At 27.0% G+C, this 25,875-nt stretch overlaps 2 protein-coding genes across 3 annotated transcripts in view; one reads left to right on the forward strand and one right to left on the reverse strand.

The window, feature by feature from the left end:
- The window catches only part of LOC100211688 (contactin-associated protein like 5-3), a 64,713-nt gene that overhangs the window by 34,180 nt on the left and 4,658 nt on the right, over positions 1 to 25,875 (forward strand). Inside the window, exons 3-5 of the mRNA XM_065810009.1 lie at positions 12,928 to 13,997; positions 19,831 to 20,168; positions 23,335 to 24,087. Of these exons, the coding sequence (XP_065666081.1) occupies positions 12,928 to 13,997; positions 19,831 to 20,168; positions 23,335 to 24,087 (2,161 nt within the window). The remainder of the gene's footprint in view (positions 1 to 12,927; positions 13,998 to 19,830; positions 20,169 to 23,334; positions 24,088 to 25,875) is intronic.
- Positions 1,146 to 3,298, reverse strand: LOC105844219 (uncharacterized). Of its 2 annotated transcripts, none has more exons than XM_065810010.1 (2): positions 1,904 to 3,298; positions 1,146 to 1,673 (listed from the first exon to the last, which is right to left on the reverse strand). In XM_065810010.1, exons 1-2 carry the CDS (start codon positions 1,992 to 1,994, stop codon positions 1,183 to 1,185), a joined length of 582 nt encoding a protein of 193 aa, XP_065666082.1. In that variant the 5' UTR covers positions 1,995 to 3,298; the 3' UTR covers positions 1,146 to 1,182. The 2 variants fall into 2 exon arrangements, 1 of the variants encoding a protein (XP_065666082.1); XR_010641764.1 differs by having other exon boundaries at positions 1,464 to 1,673; positions 1,904 to 3,162.

Raw genomic sequence — 25,875 nt, forward strand, 5'->3', positions numbered from 1 at the left:
ATTCAAAGTGGTGAGCATTAAAGTCACCGACAACAACTATATTAGCTGATGGATAAAGAGAGAGACCTTGGTCAATATGATCAGAAATAACATCAAAAAGAGTGCAGTCTTGAGATGAAGGAGAGCGATATAGAAAAAATAGAAAGGCAATAGAGTGAAGTGGTGCTAAATGAAAGCACATGAAAAAAATTGTCTGTGAATTCAAACCTAGTTTAACGACAAATTGAGGAATTCTTACGAATTTAAATGCCCAGGCCAAGCATGTGGCTATTGGAGTCTTTACGAATTAAAGCTGGTTTTTAATGTTGTGTTTTTTGTCATTTTCACTTTTAGTGTGACGAGCTTTTGACTTGATTTAGACTTTCTGCCTATTTATATTTGTCCTGATTTGACAGGTTAAAAAAGACGTGATGTCCTGATTTTTCCAAAATTTCATATGGTAGCCCTATATATAAGGTAAAGTAGGGTAATTTCGGCGTATTAAGCCATTTTGTTGTTTATAGACAACGGTTGCTTTAATAACGTTAAAAAATCATGCATATCGATGCCCTGCAGATATATCTATTAAATAATAGTTAAAAAATTGTTTTAAACTTACAAAGTTTCATGTAAAATTTGTTTTACAAAACACTCAAAAATGACGAAATTAGCGACCTAGTATGGTATTTGCGGCACTATGATACGGTAAATTCGGCATACTTGAGAAAATTAAGACGTTTGTTGAAAGCACATTAATATAATTAAAATATTATAAACAGCTATAAATCTCCATTGTATAAAGTAATTGTCTCTTAAATGGAATCTGTTACACCTAATTCGCATTTAATTAAGGGCGTTGCAACTGCAAAGATTAATAATTTTTGAACCACCTATTTTAGTAAAGTATGAATATATCACACAAAACAGAAACCTTATTAGAAAAATTTGCTTCCAAAGTAAAATTGTAAATGAAATGATTACTAATTTCTATGATTTCGATGATTATTTCTAAATTCTATTTAAATAAGAATTCTTGTTTATAAGCTCATATGAAGTTAATAAAATAATATTTTACATAACTTCTATAGTTAAACATAAAAAAATAAAATACAAAATTCAAAGAAAACTTTATAAAAAGAGATTTATTTAAGAAAGTTAAAAAATAATTTATCAATATATGACATATAACTTTTTTTTAAAGAATCAGTGTTTCATACAGTCATCACAAGTAAATACTTTTTTAGCATAAACACCACATATAGCGGCACATGTTTCATGCCACCATCTAGAGCATTTATGGCATTTATCCCAATTATCCTTTAAATACGGATCGACAGGATCACCATAACTGTATTGACATTTTGCACAAAGTTGTTTATTAATCACACCTTTTGCATCAAGGTTATTCAAACGTGCCTTTTGATGTGTAGATATATCTTTTTTAATGCACTTTTTACGTGGCTGCCTGTTCTTATATTTCAAAGTTAAAGATTCCTCTAGCTGAGATTTATATGGTGATCCAGTAATTTTTTCAGCATGATTTACCCTCCTTTTTATACCTGTTCGTTTTGTATTTTTAATTTCAAGTCCAGCTAGTGATCCAAATGTAACACCATGAGGTTGTGAGGTTTCATTAGAGGTGGCTAATTCTAATGACTTATGAAGTGTAAATGATAAGTTTGGTGAAACAGATTCTAAATAAAAATATTTAATTAAAGAAGATGAATAAAATTCAACATGTAAATTATAAAAAAATAGTTAAAATGTTTTAAAGAAATTTGAACAAATTTTTTAAGAAATTTTTTTTTAGGTTAATAAAACAACAGAAAAATTATTATTTTGCTTGATATAAAACAAATTAAATCTGTGTTTAAAATAAATGGTGGAAGATGGTAAAAATAATACATCTTTTAAAATGATTTACCTTTTTGAGAAGCAATAATACATTCTGTGACAAAATCAACATGATCTAAATCTTTAGTAGAGTCTAACCCATTGTCGAGAGTAGGATGCATTTCAGATGTAATATTTGGTTTTGAAATTTTTTAAAAAATATATGAGTGATCAGTAGCCTTAGCTGCAGCAAAGTCTTCTTCAGTAAACACATTTCTATCAAATGGATATATTTTACATTTTTTAAACCCTGACTGACAATTTTGAACAGTTGCAGCTTTCCCATAAGCTATTCCAAATAATTCACTAACCTCTAACTCAGTTACAGGACGACCTGGATGATGACGAAGCCAAGTACCAACTTCTTGATCATAGAATATTTTGAGGCTTTTAAAAAATGAAACATCAAGTGGTTGCAGTTTGTGTGTGCAGTGGGATGGAAGTGATAATATAATAACATTTGTCTCGCGAGCTTTTATAATAACACTAATATTTTTTTTATGACTTGAATGTCCATCTAAAATTAGAAGAACTGGTTGGTTTCTTGACTGTGGCTGGACTGCTAGTAAAAAATGATCAAACCATTTTTCAAACAAACCAGTTGTTATCCACCCATTTTTGCTGCCACCAGAAATAGAACCAACTGGGGTTTTATCTAAAAATTCAGGTCTCACTCGAATATGTGGATAAATCAGCATTGGAGGGACAAAAAATCCGCTTGCTGATTGGCAACAAACTATTGTGATTGTTTTTCCTCTTTCCGAGCTTGTTAAGCCGCCAACACTATGTTTTCCCTTCAGGGCAACAACTTTTCCTGGTTTATGGCATATAGACAATCCGGATTTGTCTACATTGAATAAGTTTGATGGTGGAATAATCTGCATTCCATTGGCATTAAACATTATTTTTAGTTCATCATAAAAACGATTAACTTTTATTCTATTAAATCCAATGGCTCGATGCAATGACGTTGATTCAGCAACTCTTACAGAGAGTTTATTATGACGTTTCAAAAAACCCCTAAACCATTCTTTTCCTGCTGACTTAGTTCCACAATTAAACTTGTGAATAATACCATTTTCTTCACAAAACTGGAATACCATTTGCTTCACATCTTTTGGAGACAGGCCAAATAATCTCTGTGACATGGTCAGAAGAACTTCTACAAGCTCTTTTTCTTGAAAAGCTGAGAGTGTTGTTGGGTGTCCTGCACTTAACTTTTTAACACAATTATCAACAGACGCTCGTTTTATATAGTCATGTAGTGTTTGCTTGGTATTTTATATTGTTTAGCAGCAGAATATTTCGAGCAACCATCGACTAAAACTGCATTTACTGCTAGTTTTAACGATTCATTTGACCAATTACTATATTTTACACGTTTTGAACCCATTATATGATGCTGTCAAATAATGTTTATATATCTATATGAATATATATATATATATATATATATATATATATATATATATATATATATATATATATATATATATATATTTATATATATTATATATATATACATATATATTATATACATTTATTACAAATATATTATTAATATCTTAATAATAATATACACAATATAAATTAATTTTATGACATAATATATATAATTAATATAATATAATATATATGTATAATTAATTTTATGACATATAATATATATAATAATGTATATATATATAAAATATATATATATATATATATATAATAATTAAATATATATATTGTTGTATATAATAAATTATTAACTTATTATATACATGCTATTAAATATGACATAAATTTAATTTATATTGTGGGGAACTAATATTTTATCAAGTTTCACACAGACACTAACGAATTCACTTTTTTACTAACTCGTTATTATTTTATACTATCTAAATTACTAAAACCAATTTCTTTACATAATAGTTAAAACGCTTATTTCCATTTTGGTTTCAAAGAAACAACAGGTCGGCAAATTCGGCGCTGCCAAAATTAACAACTATTCATAAGCCGAAATTATCTCCTTAGAGCAGTCCTTGGGGAAACTTTTATATCTTGTAACATTCTCTGAGTTTCATCTTATTGTTGCTCAAATTTTATTCAGTTTATATTTTTGAATAAAATAAATAACAACTTTTGGTAAAAATTTCAGAGAAAAGATCATTTATCCTGCATTTTCAAAAAAGTAAAAATGTTAAGAAAAAACTAATAATCATAAATTAACGTACCTGTAATGTAAAAATCAAAGTTTAAACTAATATTTAAAAAAAAATTGTTTATCTTACTACAATACCCAACTATAATTTTAATATTCCAATAAATAAATATTTTTAGGTGTCTTTTGAAGGGGTGCCGAAATTATCTCCCTGCCGAAATTACCCTACTTTACCCTATATATATATATATATATATATATATATATATATATATATATATATATATATATATATATATATATATATATATATATATATATATATATATATATATATATATATATATATATATATATATATATATATATATATATATATATATATATATATATATATATATATATATATATATATATATATATATATATATATATTTGTTTAAAATTGATAGATTGCCAGCCCAAACCAAAACCCTCAATGTTGCGTTGCTCCTTGTATGTTCTATCTATTTAACAGTCGATATATGTACACTCCTTACATATTCTACAAAGTTCTAAGGTTTTGCTTGTAACATAGTTTGTAGTAACATATATGCTTGTAACATAATATGTATGTATACATTATTTATATTGTAAACAATTATTTTATTGATATATTGTAATTTTTATGTGCTGTAGAAAAATAAATATTTTTTTTGGAAATTTTTATTGAGAGGAGTTTTTACCAAAAGATTTTTTCCTGAAGATTTTTTCCTGCCAACCATATCAGTAACTAATAAAAAAAACTTTCAGTATAGTTAAGCAATTCAAAATTATTGTCCTATGAAAAAATCTCGTAAATCTCAATTTGCCGAAAATGAGCTTTTGGTTTACGGTATTCCTCATCATAGTATAAAACTTATATTAGCATATGAAACCTCTTTGAAAATATGACAAAACAACTGCTAAAAAAATGCACGTTTGACCACAAGCCACACTAGAGATAAACTATTTTATGTGTGTTCTGTAAAAAATATTAATTTGGATTTGCAAAAGATTGAATATGGATAAACGATAAAATGAAATTATTTATTAAAAGTACTTATATTGTAAAATGGCTTCAGATCAGAAGTGTTCGTGAACTGGCCGAGATAGATATACTCTAAAAGAAAAAAATACTTTAGGCAAACCTTTTAAAAGTTACAAAAAAGAATACGAGTTACTGGTTGCTGAAAACTCTCTCAAAGTAAACTTCAGTAAAAAAGAAAACACGTTAAAACATTGACACACAATGGTTACGTTGCAAGAGTTGTTACAGAGTTTTATTTGGATCTTAATGATGTTAATCATGATAGTTCTACCTTAAAAAAAGCCCTAAAACTCAAGAAAAGTTGTCTGAACTAAGTTGAGGCAGATGAAGATGCTGGAACTGCTCCTCAAAGAAAATCAATGTATAGTCAAGCCGGAGGAGGCTAAAAATTAACCATCCCAAATGTCAACATTTGTAAGAAAATCCTTCCCCAATACACCTTCTATCAATAGAAACAACCTGAATGATAATAATGAGCAGGATGACCAGACATCCCGGATTTCCGGGATTGTCCCGATTTTAGGTAGGCTGCCTTGCTGTCCATATGCTTTTGAATAAAACGATTATTCAATTTTATTCACTAACGTGTTAGCCGTATTGGTTACTGTATTGGTCAACGTAACTTTACAAAACTAGTGTAAAAAACAAATACGTAAACAAACCTGGATATATAATAAATTTAAGAAATAAAATTTTATAATTTTGAATTTTATTGCTTTTGCATGTTCTACATTAACTTCACAAAATCAGTGAACAAAAATTTTTTAATAAAATGACTTTAAACGGTGTTCTAGCTGATATTTGACTATTTGAGAAAAAAGTTTGGAAAAATTTGGTTGGCATCTGACCATCTAAAATCACGAAATCATAAACATCCAAAATATCACCTGGAAGTTGTTCAAAAAAAGTTGATTATTTTTTTATTAAAACCTCAGCGGTGTTCGAAGAAACGCTACTTGTAATATTTACAACAATTTAAAAGAATCAAATATGTCAGGTATAGGTTGCACAAATATGCTAGATATAGCCTTTATCTAGCATATTTGTGCATCCTATATTATAGGTTGCACAACCTATATTATAGGTTGCACAACCTATATTATAGGTTGCACAACCTATATTATAGGTTGCACAACCTATATTATAGGTTGCACAACCTATATTATAGGTTGCACAACCTATATTATAGGTTGCACAACCTATATTATAGGTTGCACAACCTATATTATAGGTTGCACAACCTATATTATAGGTTGCACAACCTATATTATAGGTTGCACAACCTATATTATAGGTTGCACAACCTATATTATAGGTTGCACAACCTATATTATAGGTTGCACAACCTATATTATAGGTTGCACAACCCATATTATAGGTTGCACAACCCATATTATAGGTTGCACAACCTATATTATAGGTTGCACAACCTATATTATAGGTTGCACAACCTATATTATAGGTTGCACAACCTATATTATAGGTTGCACAACCTATATTATAGGTTGCACAACCTATATTATAGGTTGCACAAATATGCTAGGTATAGGTTGCCCGGCACACATCATGCATAACATAATATAATTTGCAGCAGAGAGACTATTTTACGATATTGAAGCTAAAGTATTTAAATAATTTACATACTTTTTAATTTATACTGTCAGGACATTTGCGATTTTATGGGAATACAATATCAAAATATTTTGTCACATTCAAAATCACCTTTTCTTTCAGAGGAAAATGCTCCAAAAACCATTTTAGCTTCTTTTTAATCATCCTTTGTGTGAAGCTTAACTATTTTTTATTCACAGATATTTAAAAATATTCACATGTATTTAAGAAAGGAATTAATAGAATCAAAGAAACAAGATATGTTGCGTTGAAGATTATATGACATTGGTAGAGCTAACGATCGTTAAAGAAAGACGAGATAAACACTTCCTAACAACCAATAAAATAATGTCTTAAGACAACTAAGAGATGAAAGATCACAAGTTATATGTCTAAAGATGAAATATCACATATTATATGTCAAATCTTAATCATGAAATTGACGATTTTACGCAACTGCATATGATTATCTTTATATATGGAAGAAAACATTTTCAAGCATAACCATATTTTCATGGATGTTACTTTCCGAAGTACGCTTGAGAAAAAGTCAAAATTAATAGAAATTTCTCCAGGATATAGGAGTTATATTAATTATAATTTAAATTTTTTATAAGTTATATTAATTATATGATTAAATTCTCTTTAATCAAATAAGTATTGTAAAAAGAAATTGAAAAATTGATGGGATGGAAAAGGTTGAAAATGCTTTCGTAAAAAAATTGGGTTGATATTTTGACACTTTGTGAAAACATTAAAGAGTATTCAGAAACTTTAAAAATATGTCAGTTTATGTTTTCTATTCCGCTTCATAATGCCAACGTGGAACGTATTTTCTCCCTAATCAATGCACAGTTGACAGATGAAAGAAATCTACTAATCACTGTTTATTTATGAATATTTTATTTTGGAAAAAACATTGCTAAAGCAAGTCGGATTAAGCAAAAAATATGTTTGATGCATTAGGTCCATAACAATCCATTAACAGACGGATTTCTTTGGTATATCGTGGCTGCATACAAGTATCTATACTGTGTAATATTGTTAATATTTTGTTATTCTTCGGTAAAAAAATGTCTTCACTTTTATACGAATGTATAATTTTTGAATATATATATATATATATATATATATATATATATATATATATATATATATATATATATATATATACATATATATATATATATATATATATATATATATATATATATATATATATATATATATATATATATATATATATATATGTATACATCTGCCTCCTATATTCTAAAAAAGATCTGTTCATATTCTTAAAACTTTCTATTGGTTCTCACAAGCACTCGGTTAAACTTTTTCAAAATTTTATTGGATTGGAACACAAGACCTCTGAACTCTTACCAGGTCCCTTTTATAATAAAAAAAAAGTTTTTTAAAAGTATGTCATGTTGGGTCTCAAAAGAAGCGAAGTTCAATTAAAAATTCAAAAAAATTATTATTTTAGAGTTTATTTCAGAAAAAAAAAAGTTTTTATAACTAAAAGTGAAAGAAATGTATTTTTTTTATGAATAGTTTCCAAAAAATCTTAAATAATAATTTTTTTATAAAATGATTGTTACTTTTGAAATTTTTATATAATTTCGCTTCTTTTGACAAACTTTTTTTTATTATTATATTAGGGACCCGGTAAGTGTTCAAGGGTCTTGTGCTCCGTCTAAATCCAATAAAATTTTTAAAAAATTTAACTGAGTTGCTTGTGAGAACCAATAAAAAGTTTTAGGAATATAAACAGATCCTTTTTAGACTATAGGAGGCAGATGGGACACCCTAATATATATATATGTGTATATATATATATATATATATATATATATATATATACACATATATATATATTAGGGTGTCCCATATATATATATATGTGTATATATATATGGGTGTCCCATATATGTGTATATATATATATATATATATATATATATATATATATATATATATATATATATACATATATATATATATATATATATATATATATATATATATATATATATATATATATATATATATATATATAGATATACATATATATCCTGGGGTATGTTGTACCATTCTCTTTTAAGTACCTCAAATATTCTTTAGTGTTTCAGGGACCAGTTCAACCTTCTTTCTGTCATTGTCCTGCTGCGGAATAAAATAATGACCTATTAGTCTCATTCCAGATGATACAGCATAGTGCCTTAGGATATCCACATAACGTTCCTTGGTCCCTCTATTTTGATCAAATCACCTACTCTAGATATAGATAAACAGCCCCAAACTTGTAAACAGCCTCCTCCGTGTTTAATATTGCCACGCCGTAATAATGGTTTTTGAATGGCAACACAACCTTTTAATCCCGATTTGAGGTGTCGTCGAATACAAGAAGAGCTGATATTTTTCCAAGTTGCTGTGTTAATGTCCTTTGCCAACTTGGTTGATGTTTTATTTTTATTTCTTAAAGAAAGAGTATTTAAATATTTATTGTCATCTTTTGTTAGCCTAGGAGGTCTACTACTTTTCTTTCTATCTTCAAGGGAGCCAGTTTCTCTAAACTTTTTAATAATTTCTGTAAAAGCAGTCTTTGAATAACCTGTTTTGGATGAAATTTGGCGCTGCAAATAACCTACTTAGTGAAACACAATAACTTTTTGTCTCTCTATTAAAGATATTTTACCCGTTTAATTAATCTAAAAATGCAAAGTAAACATTTAAAGATAAAAACAAACATTAAATTTATCTATAAATGCAAACTAAAACTTTGTTTAATTATTTTTAACTGTTTGTTAAACTGTGTTTATAAAAAATATCAATTTTTAAAAAATGTACCAAAACACATAATTATTGTACTAAATTCATTATATGACTGCACTTTATACTGTCAAATACAAAAAATGAAGGAGTATGAACCTAAATCAGTTTAAACCAGTTTATTTTCATTTCTTATTTCTTTAGATGAATGCTTGGTCTGTAGTTATTATGACACATCGTTTTAGTAAATATACAAACAAATCCCTCATGTTCCCTCATCAATTTTGTTTATTTATTTAAAATAATATACTTTGAGACCCAACATGACACACTTTCATAAAACTTTTTTTTTTAATTATATTAGGAACCTGATAAGTGTTCAAGGGTCTTGTACTCCGTTTAAATCCAATAAAATTAAAAAAATTTTTAACCGAGTTGCTTGTGAGAACCAACAGAAAGTTTTAGGAATATAAACAGATATATATATATATATATATATATATATATATATATATATATATATATATATATATATATATATATATGTATATATATATATATATTTTTTTTTTTTTTTTTTAAGATTATTCACCTCCCCAAGGCCCGAGGGGGGCCACTACAGTCGAGGAGGTTACTCATTTTTTTTTTATTTTTTTTTATTTTTTTTTTAGTTGTTATTCGTGGTACAACCCTCACTCAACTCTTTAACTCCGAATCACGAACCTTGCCGAGCAAGGCCGCTGCGCGGAGAAACTAAGTTGAGCGCGGTACTTCCAGGGACGTGGTGGGAGTTGAACTCCGGACCTCTCGCTTACAAAGCGAGCACTCTTACCACTACACCACTACCGCATATATATATATATATATATATATATATATATATATATATATATACACATATATATATATATTAGGGTGTCCCATCCCATATTAGAGAAGAGTTCCCCGGAATTTTTTGAAAAAATGTAAGTGGTCTAAAAAATATTCACAGTACTTTATGTATATATATGTCTCTTTTTTAAAGAGTTTTAGGGCCTCTTTAAGTCAGGGTTTTGGAGATCATTGACCAAGTAATTTAGTACTTTTTACTGCGTTCTTTTCATCATTTCTTTTATTGCGTCCCGGTTTTTTCTGTAACACACAAAAATAAAACTATATTGTCATTTTCTAGATACATGATAAAAATGAAACTTATATCACGACAAAAAAACATTCAAGAAGCAAAGAATAATCTTGATAGTATCAAAACTGCTTTGACATTTATTGGTGACCGACCGCAATAAGGTTAAAACTGTATATTAAAAAATTGTTAAACTTACAGAAGAGTTATCCAGTGCAGAAATAATACAAAGATAATTTTTGGCAGGCAACATAATATCATTATATTTTAGGTCACTTTTAGGCTATTAATAAATAACCTAAAATTAACACAGAGAACTGGAGTTTTGATTGTGATATGATTTGATATAGAGACTCTTTAATTTCTCTCTAATTGTTAGATTACATTTAACTTTCTAATTGTTAGATTATATAATTTTCAAATTGTTGTTGATAACTCATAACTGTCATAACTCTCTAATTGCTAGATAACTCTATATGTGCTAGATTACTTTTTTCTTTTTTTTTTTTTGTTATTCACCTCCTTAAGGCCGAGAAGGCCACTACAGATGAGGAGGCTACTTAATAGTGGTTATAACCCTCTCTCAACTCTCTAACTCTGAAACACAAACCTTGACGAACAAGGCCGCTGCGCGGATAAACAAGTTGAGAAACATAAGTCTCTTCATAACTCTCTAATTATTACATTTATCACTCTTTAAGAGTGATAAATGTAATCTAACATTATTTTAATGCTGCATGACTTCAAGGTAAAAAAATCTCTAATAACATGTTTATATTAAGAAAAATACAGTGTATTTTGATCCATATAAATTAAGGGTAATAAAATTTTTTGTTTACATTACTTGGTCAAGCATAAATTAAAACTTTAAAGGAAAAAAAAGGGCATAAATTAACACTTTAAAGAACTAAAAGTTTAAAAATTATATAAATATTATAAATTACATGTTTGAGTTCATTTTTTTGGAGACTTGGCGTAAAAATGCGCTTCAATCAAATTTAATTATAAACTGCCTAATTGTAAATTTTTAAGTCAACCATTAGGAAACTTTTTTGACAAAATTATGGGTCTGTAGCAGTAGGTCACAGTTTTAGCTTCATTTATTGATGCCAGGTCTGGCAAAATAGTTACCATCAACATGATTGCATAGTTACCATAAACATGATGAGGATCAATTAATATTAATTCTGATGCATGTTAATGAGCTGCACTAATCTTCCATTAATACAATCCTCTTCTTAATAATAAAATAGTTTTGTTTACTGTGAGGTGGCTGGGGACGAATAATTGCTTATAAATATTATTGTCAGAAGTGACCAGTCTGAGGAGCACCTAGGTGTCATTTCCAATGATTGTTGTAGATAGATAGTTTTTAACATTTTAAAAAGTCAATCGTATAACATTAAGTAACATAAAAAAAAAGTAACTTTGAGAAAAGTCAATCAAGATTTTTAGTAATCACCTGTTATTAGGTTATTTTGTCTAGAATTGCCCTTATTGGAGCCTAGGAACAAATATACTTTTGAAAGTAGAAGTACAACCAGGGATATTTTTTAAGACTTGTTTTCATTCTTTTGTATAGTAGACCATTTTATCAGTCTTGTCGTAAAAAAATTTTTTTATTTTTTCTTACATAAATTACAAGTATTTGTATTTGTAAAATGTCAGTTGCATATATTTGTATTTGAATTTGTATTTGGAAATCTAGATTTGACATATTGGTATTTGATCAATTGTTTTGGACCCCAACCCTGCATGCATAACATACCATATCTCATGCATCATGTCATGTTATGTGATAAGAAAAGTGCATATTTAAGAAAACATAACATTGTTTATTATAGAACTAATTAAAATATATATATTCTACTAGTCTACTACCACATTAAATGTAGTTTAGTTAAAGTTAAGCTTGAAAAAAGTCTTTTAACTTTATATACATCTATATTTATGCAGATTTAATTTGTAGGAATGGTAGAAATACTAAAGTTTTGTATGATAAACCTCAGTGATTAGAGACTAGAAAAGGAATACCCTGAAATTTGGCCCATTTACCAGTTCTAAAAAGTTTCAATTTTTTTTAAAGACTAAGCTAGATCAAGATATATCAATAAATTTAAAATTTTATCTAAAAAGTCCGTCTTACATTTATTTGACAATTTAATGAATAAGAATTTCACAATTTGTTTATGTTTTGAGCTCAAATTATTAGATTAAACAACTGTAAACATTTATCAAAAAATGTATACATTTCTCATAATAGGCGCCTTAAAGAAACTATAGATTTTAATAAGAATTGTTTTATTAAGTTAAATACATAATATTATTACTTTTTAGAGTTGCAGGAAACTATGGTGATGGACCAGAAAATACTTTACGTCCAATTTCTGGTTTCTATGAAATGTTTCTTGGAAAAGATTTAGCGGACAATCAATGGCACACAGTTGAATTCATTAGGAATATTAGAGAAAATATAATATTTATTGATCGTGGACAAGGAAAGATGGAGAAATCTATATTTATGAAATCTCCTCCAACTTACAATCTGTTATCTGTTTCAGCTGTTGCATTTGGAGGGTACTACACCTTCCAGGATATGAGTACCGAAAAGTCTCATGCTAAAAAAGGGCTAAAGGCATGTTTCAGTGAAGCAACATTCAGTCAATATTGGCCAGAAGTTGACAGCAAAAAAATTAATTTTTTGGATACTAATCCTAGTATTGAAACTAAAGGGGTAATAAATAGAATTTGTCAGGATCCACCCTACTCTCCAATTTTTTTTCCATCTGCTGCTACTCATATAGGGTTTATTGAAAACTACACTATTAATTCTCTGAAAGTTGAATTGAAATTTAGAACAGTTGTTAATGAACAAACTTTAGTAAACTATACGACGAGCAGTAATGGACACGTAATTGAACTAAAAATTGACAGAAAAGGTCGCGTTGCAATAGCTGTTGAGTTTAGTTCAGCTAAACAAATAATTGTAACTGCAAAAGAAGATTATCACGATGGACAGTGGCATCAAGCTTCTTTTGAAATAGATAATAAAGAAGCGGCAGATAAATCGTATATTTTAAAATTATCTGTTGATGGAAAAACAAGACTTTCTTCTTTAAGTCAATCATTTTATTTTAATGGTTACTTAAATGTTGGGTTTGGATTTACAGGATGCATGAGAGATGTTAAAATAAATGACGATGATATAAAAAAGGTTCGCCGAGATTTGAATGATCCGAAAATGTTTTTTACATATGATGATACTGGAGTGGTATATGATTCTTGTAGCTTAAAAGACTATTGCAATCCAAATCCTTGTCAACATGGTTCAAAATGCAATCAGACTTCAGATAATGTAGTTTGTGATTGTCATAATACACTTTATGAAGGTTCAACTTGTAACAGGCGTAAGTTTTTTAATTTATTTATAGCTTTTAACATTTTTCTTTGCTGTAATATTGATTTATATATAAAATGCAAAAATTAAAGTCTGTCATTTTTTTTGTGTGTGTTTTTTGTTTTAAATAATCCATTTTATAAAAAGTGTTTTTACCGTTTGAGTATGAAATAAATTTTTCAATAAAAAAATTTTATTTTTTTCTAGTTTAAGTTTTGATCTTTTTTTATATATCTAATTTTTATAATACCATTTAAAACTTATTTATATATATATATATATATATATATATATATATATATATATATATATATATATATATATATATATATATATATATATATATATATATATATATATATATATATATATATATGTAGAGAGAGAGAGAGAGAGAGAGAGAGAGAGAGAGAGAGAGAGAGAGAGAGAGAGAGAGAGAGAGAGAGAGGCAGAATTTTAAAACCTAATTTTATTTGATATTTCAAATTAAAAAAAAAATGTTAAATTTAAATTTTGAATTAAGTAGTTGAATTAAAAACTGCAAAAAGAAAATTTCATTTCGATTCTAAATAAAAACGACAAAACAAACTTATTTAAATTCTAAATAAAATAATTAAAATAAAAATTGCAAAATCAACGTTTTAATTTAATTTAAAATAAAATCTACTAAAATAAAAACAAGAAAACAAAGGTTTCATTTAAATTCTAAATAATGTTAATGCTTTATTTAAATTTTAAATAAAATATTTAAATAAAATAATGGCAAAACAAATGTTATTAATTCTAAAAAAAATAAAAGTAACAAAACAAATGTTTTATTTTAATTCTAAATAAAATTATTTAAATAAAAATGTGAAAATGATTGCTTAATTGACTCCAGCTTAACTTAACTGCCGCTGACCTTACAATAGCTTAATTTGAATTTTAAATAAAATGATTAAATTCTAAACAAAATTATTAAAAACTAAAACAAATTACTGACACACACTGGTGTAGATGTATTTAAGTATTGGCCTTTATATCCAGCATATATGGTAAAATCCCTCATATATAGGCTTTTTTAATAAAATCTTGCATAGGCATTTTAGAGCCACCACGCCCCTGGTTACTGCCTAATATGGGTTAAAAAATGTATTCATTAGAATATTTTGAAAATCAAGTTTTTTGAAAATTTATTAGGTCACTATTTTAAAACTAAAATAGGGCATTATTGAGTTAGATTTTTTTGATAATGGTACTTTATAGACTTAATTGATAATGGTACTTTATTAATATTGGTATTTTATTGATACTTGTAAAGAGTGAATCTAAAAAGTTTAAAAAGAAATTTAAAAAAATTAAAAATTAAAAAGTTTGCAAAAAAAAAGTCATTAAGTTTGCAAAAAAGAAAAAGTCTTTTAAATAAAAAAATTTACAAATTGGTACTTATACGTACCGTATTATAACTTAAATATAAAAATAACGTACTGTATAACAAAAAATATAAAAATTTACAAATCAGTATATATATGTATACATATTTAATACAATATATAATATATATTTATATATATTTAAATATTTAATAGAGATTTCAAAATTCAGAAGATTCAAAACATTTTCAAAATTTAAATTCATTTATTTATATTTTTTATACAAAATTAGAACAGACAGACAAAAACAACAAGAAAGATATCATAAAATAAAATTATTTTTGTAGTCTAAAAAAATGAAAGAGTGTATGTTTTTTTTTTAAATTTAGTAAGTTTTTTTTTATAGTTCTTTTAAATATTTCAATAGATTTTATTTTTTTCATATTTTTGTCAAGAACAGAGTTCCACAAGCGTGGTCCCCAACATGTAATAGAGAAGTCAGATTTTTTAAGTGATGTTAGTGGAATGTAATAACTACTTATTGAGTGTCTTGTTTTATATTTATGATTAATTAGAGAAAAAATTTTATAAAATTTTTTGGAATTATTTCAAGTTTAAACATAAATAACAAGTTATGGTAGATATTCAGTTCATATACGTTTAGAGCATTTATTTCTTTAAGTAACGGCTTAGCATTTTCATACCTATCGGCGCCCAAAACTAATCGAGTTGCTTATTTTTGTTTTGTATTAATATTTTTTAGGAAAGATGAATGGTTGTTTGCCCAGGCAATATTACAATAGTTATACTATGTTTAAATGAATAGTATAAATTTTTTAAACATATTTTATTCAAAAGATATTTTGTCTTGTACATAATCCCCAGAGTCTTTGAAACTTTATTCTCGCTAACTTTGTTTGGCCTATGAAAAAGTCATTTAATATTTCTGCAATTTCATTATTTTGCAATCTACGTGGCAAATTATCAATTTTAACACGCCCCACTCCTGTTATTTCTAATATTACCTTCCATGTTTTTTTTGTATTTCCAAATTTTTTATTTAACAATGAAGATTAGTAGTTTTTTTAGATTTAGATTTTTAGGTAATTGGTCATACTTCTGGCATATTGCAAAGAGATCAAGTCAGGCAAATAATCTTAATTATCCTTACTGTGACTTTTATTAATACTCTTGGGTGCTTAATACAAAGAGAGGAGAGAATAAAAAAGGGGTTGGAGATTTTATTCCAGGTCTAATAAACCGGGTGAGGGGAGGGAGAGTCATAATAATTAGGGGGGACAGGTTTACAGAACGCAAATGAAACAATTTTAGTTCTAGTGTGGCTTGTGGTCAAATGCGCACTTTTTAACAGCTGTTTCATCATAACTTTAAAAGGATTCAATATTCTTATAAAAGTTTTATACTATGGTGAGAAATAAATAAAAACCTAATTTTTGACAAACCAAAATTTATCAGATTTTTTTAAGGTTGGCAACTTTTAATGCTTGATTACACTGAAAATTTTTATTCTTATCAGTGATAAAAAGTAATAAACAGGTGTGTCTTAATAAGCTTGGGGTGAAAAATATCTCAAAATTAATAAACGTCCCCTTCTGTTTATAGGCACCTGAGATTAATAGGAATCAACAATTTAATGATGCAATCATTTTTATACACTATTTGGTTAATTGCCAGTCCCGCAGAAACTAAAAATGGTTGAAAGATTCCACAGGGAATATGGTAATTTACACACACAAAAAAATTTTAATTTTCTTATGCACTTTTTTCAATGCAAATATTTAAATGTACAACTTTTCATCAATGGCAAATATTCACCGTTTCTGAATTGGCAACAGGTTCATCCACACTTCAGTTGTAGCTGCTCTAATTTTTTATCGTTGGTTCTTCCATATTGTTCTTTCAATTTGCCTCATAACCTTTGTTGATTTTTTCAGTGGGATTAGAAGCAACAAAATACTCTACAAAGTTCTTAGTTTTTAGCATGCAAATTTTAATAGTTCTACACTTGTTCAAAAAAATTAGTTAAGAATTCTCATGCTCCATAGTTTTGCGTTTTTTATTTACTAATCTAAATTAACAAAAAGTAAAAGTAAAACTAATGCAAAACAACAAAGAAAGTTTGGCTGGGTAAATACAAATTCAATAGGTTTTAATTGCTTGAAAATTGAGCCATTTTTTTTGTCATTAGGGTAGGGGTTATGTTTACATTTACTTAACTGCTTTTAATAAGCTCAGAAAGTTGTCCAGATAAAAATGGTTGCTTTACCTGGAAATATTTTTGACAAAGTTAAGTTCATAACTAGTCCTCGTATAGATGACTTTCTGTGCAACATCACATCTTTTTGTAAACAACATGCAAGCATACTGTTCACAAAAAACATTAAAACTTTACAAGTATAAATTCTTAAGTTTATAATATAAACACACTTTATTAGTGTTTTTTGCATTTCTATCATTATTATCTATAAATAAAATTTTGTCTTCTTTTTGAAAAAAAATTGAAATAATTAGTTACATTCAATTTTTTTTTTCTTTTTGAAAAATGGTCGAAATAATTAGTTAAATTAAAAATTTAACTAATTACATAAATAATTAGCTACATTTTTTTTTTATTGTAAAAATAGAAGTTTTTTTGATTATTTTTCATATTACTTTTAAAATTCATATTACTTTTAAAAATCTTGTGAAATTTTATAAACAACAATATCATAATTGAATATTTTTAACTAGTAATAATTTAGCATCCGAGGTGCAGTGGTTTGAGACACCTAATATCGTAATATCGCCAATTGTAACAAGAAGTAGTAACAAATCAACGGAAAATGGTTGGAAAGTTAGCAGCAAATGGCCTAGTCTCAGAAAACCTATAGCATTGTAAAAACAAATAGGTAATTTTAAAAACTTCACACTTGTGTTGGAACAAAATTCAAGTACAAAAACAAAAGTTCAGTACAGTACAAAAAGGTGATTTTTAAACCAGCCAATAGACAATTAAAACTAATACCCTTCTTTAAAATTTATTTAGATTTTTAATCTGTAAATAGTTTGAAATTTGTAAATGTCCGTAAATTTACTTTTATTATTTTTATTCATAAATCTATAAATTTACTTTTTACTTATTATTTATGAATAATTTGGGTGGCCTGCAACTTGGACATCCTGCTAAAGTAATTTTAAAGTCTCATAATAAAATCATTCACCGGGCCTTCATAATAAAAATAGCATTTTTGTTATTGAGGCCCGGTGTACTGAATTAATCATAGTAAATTAAAACTCAAGCTGGTATAGGCTTTATTCTGTAAATTAATACATATATATATATATATATATATATATATATATATATATATATATATATATATATATATATATATATATATATATATATATATATATATATATATATAATAACTCAAAGATACAATCATTTCTTTTACATAAAAAAACACAATAGTTATCGTAATTATCACAGCAGTAAGTGATAAGAATCAGCACTCTGTCAGCAAGAATATATCCACTTAAGTTTCTAATAAAAGTTTATTATGATATAATAATTTGTCAGATACACAATCACTCAGTCAGAAAATAAAAAATCAGTTGCCCCAGCTGGTTTTTATTATGTACCAATAAGACATTTAATTGTATTGATATGTTTATAACTAAACCAAGTTTGCTATCGTGAAGTAAAATTTTTTTTATTATATTATGCTTTATAAGCACAAAATAGTACATTACCATTAAAGATAAGTCTGAAAAAAAATTCTTTGAAACATGTTTACTTAGTTCAAGTCAAGCTTATTTTTCAAGTTCAATATTTCAATTAAGTTTAGTACTGTATTAATTGAAAGTAAAAAGTTTAAAGTTCTGCTTTATAAATATCGTGTTATAAATATTTAAAATATTTAGAAATATTTAGAAAATATTTAGTAGACTTATTTTTAGTTGGTGTCATAATTTATTTTCTCAGTATAGTTATCAAGCTCTATATTGTAGATGATAATATTGATAAGGATCCTCGTTTATATACTTTAGTATACTTTTCTCTTTTCTTTTTTGGATCGAACTAGAAATTGGAGCAACTTCATTGTTTTAAAATGTTATGGATTAGCTTTAATCCAGTCTCTATGTCTTCTTTTAAAAGCTAATTTTAAAAGTCATCTATAGCATAGTTATATAAAATGATTTTTTTTAATGATTTTGTTTAGCAGCAATATTTATGAACAGGATCATAAGCAGTTATTATTCATAATTCTATAAAATAGATTAGTAGAAAACCATCTAAAAAATAAAAAATTAGACATATTTTAAAAAAATAATTTATTTGTCTAGTTGAATTAGACATTCTTAAATTAATTATTTTAAATATTTCATTTTTTTAAATTTTTTTATTTTACAATTTGGCTTTATTTTTGAATTAATCTATTTTTTAGTTAACCCTAATTATATGTTTTATATTAATGTATTTTTTAGCTCGTTTTAATTATACCTGTGCTGGTGTGAGGAAATCTGGAGAGAGAAGAAGTGATGTTTATTATATTGATTTTGATGGAATGGGTCCAATGGAACCTGTGCCTGCTTTGTGTGACCTTGGTAAAACAGTTGAAACAACTGTTACACAAATAAATAATACAAATTATAATGATAAAGATGTGACAACTTTTTCTGGAATCAACAATTTTGATATTGATTATGCAGCTAATATCATTCAGATGAGAGAACTGATTTTAAACAGTGCTTATTGTGAACAATATGTTAAGTACACTTGTAAGGGCACACCTTTATTTAGATCACCAGAAGGACCACCTGCTGTAAGTATCAGGTTTATGAATTGAGAGAGGGAGATGTTAAGAAAAAATTAAAACTTTTATTGTAATATTAGCCACCTGATTCTTGAGGAGGTGAATATTGAAAAATATATTTATTAAATGATAGTTTATGTTACACAGACTTTAACTATAGTCTACTTTATGCATATCCAGATGAACAGTTTAAGCACAGCACTTCTAGAGGCATAGGGTAAATTTGAGCCCAGTACCTCTTGATTGTAAGTTAAGTGTTTTACTTCTAGTTTACTATATAGAAGTACTACTGCATTAAATATATATATATATATATATCAGTATATAAAAAAAAAATATATATATATATGTATATATATATATATAAATTAGTAGAAAATCACTTACCAAAAATTTTTTTCATTTAACACTGTGTTTCATCAATAAAAACTCATCAGAAATGCATTTCTGATGAGTCTTTATTGATTATAATTGCTCTGTTCTTTTAAGAACATTGAGCACTCTATTTTGTAGAATACATTTTAAAATTGTTTAAATACATATATATATATATATATATATATATATATATATATATATATATATATATATATATATATATATATATATATATATATATATATATATATATATATATAATTATTAAAAAAAATGAATGGCTTTTATTCCTTTTTGTAGATTCCTATTCAAGTCCCACTCCTTTCCATTTCTTTCCTTTTCTGTTTTTATTTCCGATCATTATAATTTTTACTACCTTTTTTTTTTTTATCAAAACGGTTTTTTTTATACAAATATCTTTTTATAAAATTTTTGTTTCAGGAGAACTTTTCTTTTTGGATGAAAAAAATTAAAAGACAATAATTTAAAAATACATTTTTTCACAAAATTAATTTAAAATATAATATATATTCTTATAAACAATCCTAAATATTAAAATTTACAGAACTTTTTTATGAATTTTTCAAACTTTGTATCTAAACTGGGGGAAAAAAACATTTAAAAAATTGAAAAAATGCAAACCTAATATTACGACTCTTTGAGCAGGTCAGATCTTATTAACACTCTTCCTGACATAATGTTGTGTGGTATTCAGCTTAATGAAAGTGTAATATAGGTATCTTATGCTTTGTTAGACAAAATAAATTTAGGTGAGTTTTCTTTCTTGAGGTTTCTTATTCTTTTTACAATGTCAAAAAGATCTTGAAGAAACTTGACTGCTCTTTCTGCACACTGATTTGTTCTGGGAATTTCCAGTCTTTATGGTTCCTGATTTCAGAACTTTTTTACTATGTTTAACACTTTTTCATGACCGTGCAAGCTGCTACATAGTTTCTGATAATAATCTGAATTGTACATTTGGTTAGTAAACAAATGGTTCGCTTATCTGTAAAAAATGAATCTACAAATGTCGAGTGACTCTCTTCTCTCTGGCAGAAGAACAAATGGTAAATAAGCTAGTGTTTTTCAGGAATTCTATCTTGCTTTATCTAGTTTAGGTATTTTCTGAAACTTTAGAAAAAACTCCAGATTCTTCAAAAAAGCAGAATACTCGAGTTAAATGGAATAGAAATTTCATATCATTGTGCCAATGGTATAGACCATTCTTGAAATTCTTTCTGATTGTATTTCTTTACAGCTTTTAGGATAAATAGGTATTTGATATTGGGCGACATGTTGTTTCCTTAAAGTTCTTTATCCATTACTATGTGAAGGACTTGGTCAAGAACATGATGTTGACAACCAATGATTTGTTGTTTTTCCATATTTTTTTTTTAGTTAAATGTCTTTATGACTGACTGACAATCCCATTCCTTCTTCAAGTGTTTACATTCTTAGTGTCCACCACAATCATCTTTCTAAATACAGTGTTTTCTTCTTTTGTTTTTTAAGTTTAACAGTTTCTTTAATAATTGATCTGAATATACTAGACTGTGGAGGTTTCTGAATGTTGATCTAATCTTGAGATAACTGTCGACAAATGCTGCTTTGCTGGTTGATAACTTTGAAGGTGGTACTAATTTGGTTGCAGTTTTGGTTTTGCTGTTGTTCTTGCTGGTACATGTAGATTGTTTAGACTCTCAATATTCAGCCTCAGACTCCGATTTGGAAATTGATTTTGTTGCTGTTACTGTTGTAGAATTAGGCTTTAATGACATTTTTTTTCTTTTGGATAGATGGATAGTTTTTAAACTAGCAGCCTTTCCAGTTATACACCTGACCTGTCCTTTGCTTTTAATCTGAAGATGATGCAATCTTTTGTCCTCACTGCAGAACCATTCACCATCTTTATTTTTGATGTCAAAAACTTCATCCAGTTGGTTGTATTTTCTTTGTTTTACACATTTATTGTATGTCTTCAGCACTTGATCCAGTTTTGCCTGTACGACTTAAATTGATAAACGTGGAAAATTTAATTTTTTATACCATAAACTGGTTACTTTTTTCTCAGTTTGCTTTATGCGTTCTCATGTTTCTTTGTGGATTCTCACAGAAACAGGTAGCGATCAACAATTTTTCTTCTAGTGAAACAGTTTTTTTTTTCCTATGTGACTCATAAAATCATACAAGATTCTTCATCCAGATTGTCTTCTTTCTTTCAGTAGTAGAATCACTTTTCTTATAGAACATTAAGATTGAAGATAATACTTGAATATATTTCTGAAATGCAATAATAAATATAATTGCTATTGTTCTTCTATTTTATTTGGCATCTGGCAAATACAGCTTATTAGCTATTAGCGTTGCTCAATCAGCTTATATAGTCTAAATCTTGCTAATTTCCATAAACTTCTAGAAGACTCCAAAAAGTTCTAAAAAGTTTCAAAGATTTCTAAAAACATCCAGAACAGTCCAGAAAATTCTGAAAATTCCATAAGCTTCAAGAAAAGTCTATGCTTCAGAAAGTAATAAGACTAATGCCTGTAAATATATTTATATACCATTTTAAAAGATTTGTGTCAGGAGTGACCTATTTTTAAAATTAATTGGAATAAAACCCATTTTTGTTACTTTTTAGCTCATCAAGTTTGAGTTTTACTTTTGAGTTAATCAATTTATGACACAGGAATCAGTTATTTTTCAAAAAGTTAAAAATTCATACTCTAATATACACATTTGTATGAGAAAATAATATTTTTATTATGCACAAAGTTTATAAAGTTATATTTTCTTTCAGGCTAGTTGGATGGGAGGTGATGATATTCTTCATTATTATTGGGGAGGTGCCAAGGGTAATCGTGGTTATTGTGGTTGTGGCATGGATGGAAGCTGTTATAATGTTGGCAAATATTGCAATTGTGATTCTTTAGACGCCTATAAAGATTTATTTGATGAAGGAAATTTAACTGTTAAAAGTCATCTACCTGTTCGTCAAGTAAAGTTTGAACAAGTTTTAAAGGATCCTTCTATTCATGCACTACTCCGTGTGGGACATCTAAGATGTGCTGGGTTTGGTTCTAGAGAAATAGTTGCAACATTCCGCAAGCCATACTCTTTTTTGTCAGTTGATCATCCTGATCAACCATATGATAATATTTTTTCTGGGGGAATTTCTTTTGAATTTAAAACTTCTGTGGCTTATAATTACATGACATTGGTACATGCTCATGGACCTTTTTCTGGAGATTACATGAAAGTCATGATCTGGTCTCGAACAATGGTACGTGTTAACATGAATTTTGGTTTTGGTGATATTCAACAAGATGTAGATATTGAAAAAATAGGGAGGTATATTGATGACAATGAATGGCATGAGTTTGATTTGGTGTTCAACTTAAAAGAGTTAAATATAACATTGGATGGTGTTTTAATGATCCAAGGTTTACCATTGCAAGAAGATCCTGTGCAATTTAATGTTGATGACAAAGCTGTATATGTTGGTGGAAGCTATCATGATGAATATGGTTTTGTTGGGTGCATTCGAAGTTTGGTAAAATATTTTAGAAATAGTTTATTTATATTTCATTATTTAACTTGTATAATTTTGTTTACTTTCTAACTTTTTCTTTTTTTTAACATTTTATTTTTCTCATCTTATAGTTTCATTTTTTGTGATATTTTTGTTCCACAACTTTAAATTTTCTTTTTTACATTTATTTATTATTTCTTACATTAACTTACATTTACTATTCTTAAACCATATAGAGCCATGCACAGCCAGAGTTAACAGAGAGAGTAATAGTTTTCTAAGAAGGCGCCACATAAAACATAAAAATTTATATAATAAACACATAAAAAATGCTATACTTTTTCTGTTATGGGAAGAACAAAAATTGTTTTGTAATTCAAAGTAATAAAGTATACAATTTAAGTATATTTTAAAGCACATTTTTTCTCTTTGTATACAGTAAAATGAGCTTACTGCTAACTTAACATAGCATGTTATTGAATGCTAAGGCACCTGCTACTCCAGCAGGTTATTTTTAAATCTTGTTAAGTTTGAGAAAATTGAGATTTAAAGTTAAACATTAGGTAACTTTTATGAAATTTTATAAACAAAGTAATCTTTATGATTCCAAAAAAATGCTGGATGTTTATGTCAATTTCCAAAAACAACAGTTTGGTAGAAGGAAAAAAGTACACATTAATATAAAAAATAATTACACTCTACCTGTATTTACACTGAAACTGTTGTACAAATCAAATGCAAACAATAGTTTTAACCGCACTATTAAGCTTTAATATATTAAAAACTATTTTTTAAAAAGCAAAATTTAATCGCAGTAACAATTGCTTATGTTTTCAAGTTATACTAGATTTACCAATTCCAATTCTTTTCTGTTGATGAGCTATTTTTATGTTGCATTTTAAAGTAAGATCACGGGGTGTTTTTTTTTTCTTGCAAGCTAAGTCTTTCCTTGTGTTCATAAGTTGAGGTTCAATTATTTTGATTCAATTCGAAACAACAAACTTCTAACATTTGTAACTCTAAGCAACATTTCTAACTCTTTTGTAAGTATTGAGATAATTGAAAAGCTTGGCTGTACACGTTTTTATTTGCCATGTACCAATTTTGTCTTTTTCCAATGCTGGAAGACTTTGTAATATAGAATCAACAGCTTCTTTCCTAGATGATTACTTTGAATCTTTAAAATATTTTAGGCTTCAGACAAATCTTTCCACTCTGATGTTGTTACTGATGTATGTTACTCTTTGAGTAATGTTACATTAGTTAAACTATCAGTAAAAAACGTTTATATGGTTTCTAAAGTTCTAAGAAATATTTTTAACTGTACATTAGAATTTACAGCATCAACTATACCAAGATTTGAATTGTTTGCAAAGCATTTTTTACACATAACAAAATATACAGTGCAATTTTTTTGACATTTTTCTGCAACCCAAAAATTTCACCATAAGTATTGTGCCATTGTATGACCATAGCAATGTTCTGCTGGGATATCAAGTTCATCCAACAAAACTTAAGAAGGGTCAAAAAAAGTTTCAACATTTGCAATTGGTAGTTCTAAGAACTTAACAAATCTTTCAACTGAATCACCATCTGAAACATATTGAAAAAACAGAAGTTAGTCAAGTAGAAAATTGGTCTACTTGACTAAAGTCTGTGGTGGAATCTATCATAACTGCAAAAACTTCACTTCTAAACATATTTTTTTAGTTTAACTTATCAGTCTGACTAAGATAAAAACGTTGTGAACACTTTGATTAATGTGTAACTCCAATATGTTGGCATATTTTGATAGAGGTTTTATAAGTT

The sequence above is a fragment of the Hydra vulgaris genome, chromosome 11, assembly GCF_038396675.1.
Source record: "Hydra vulgaris chromosome 11, alternate assembly HydraT2T_AEP".
NCBI lineage: Eukaryota > Metazoa > Cnidaria > Hydrozoa > Anthoathecata > Hydridae > Hydra > Hydra vulgaris.

Bases quoted from the DNA above. Each gene is read 5' to 3' on its own strand.
- LOC105844219 (XM_065810010.1), bottom strand. From the start codon at position 1,994: ATGCATCCTACTCTCGACAATGGGTTAGACTCTACTAAAGATTTAGAT. The intron at 1,674-1,903 runs GTAAATCATTTT...ATTTTTATTTAG, and splicing joins TATTATTGCTTCTCAAAAAG to AATCTGTTTCACCAAACTTA.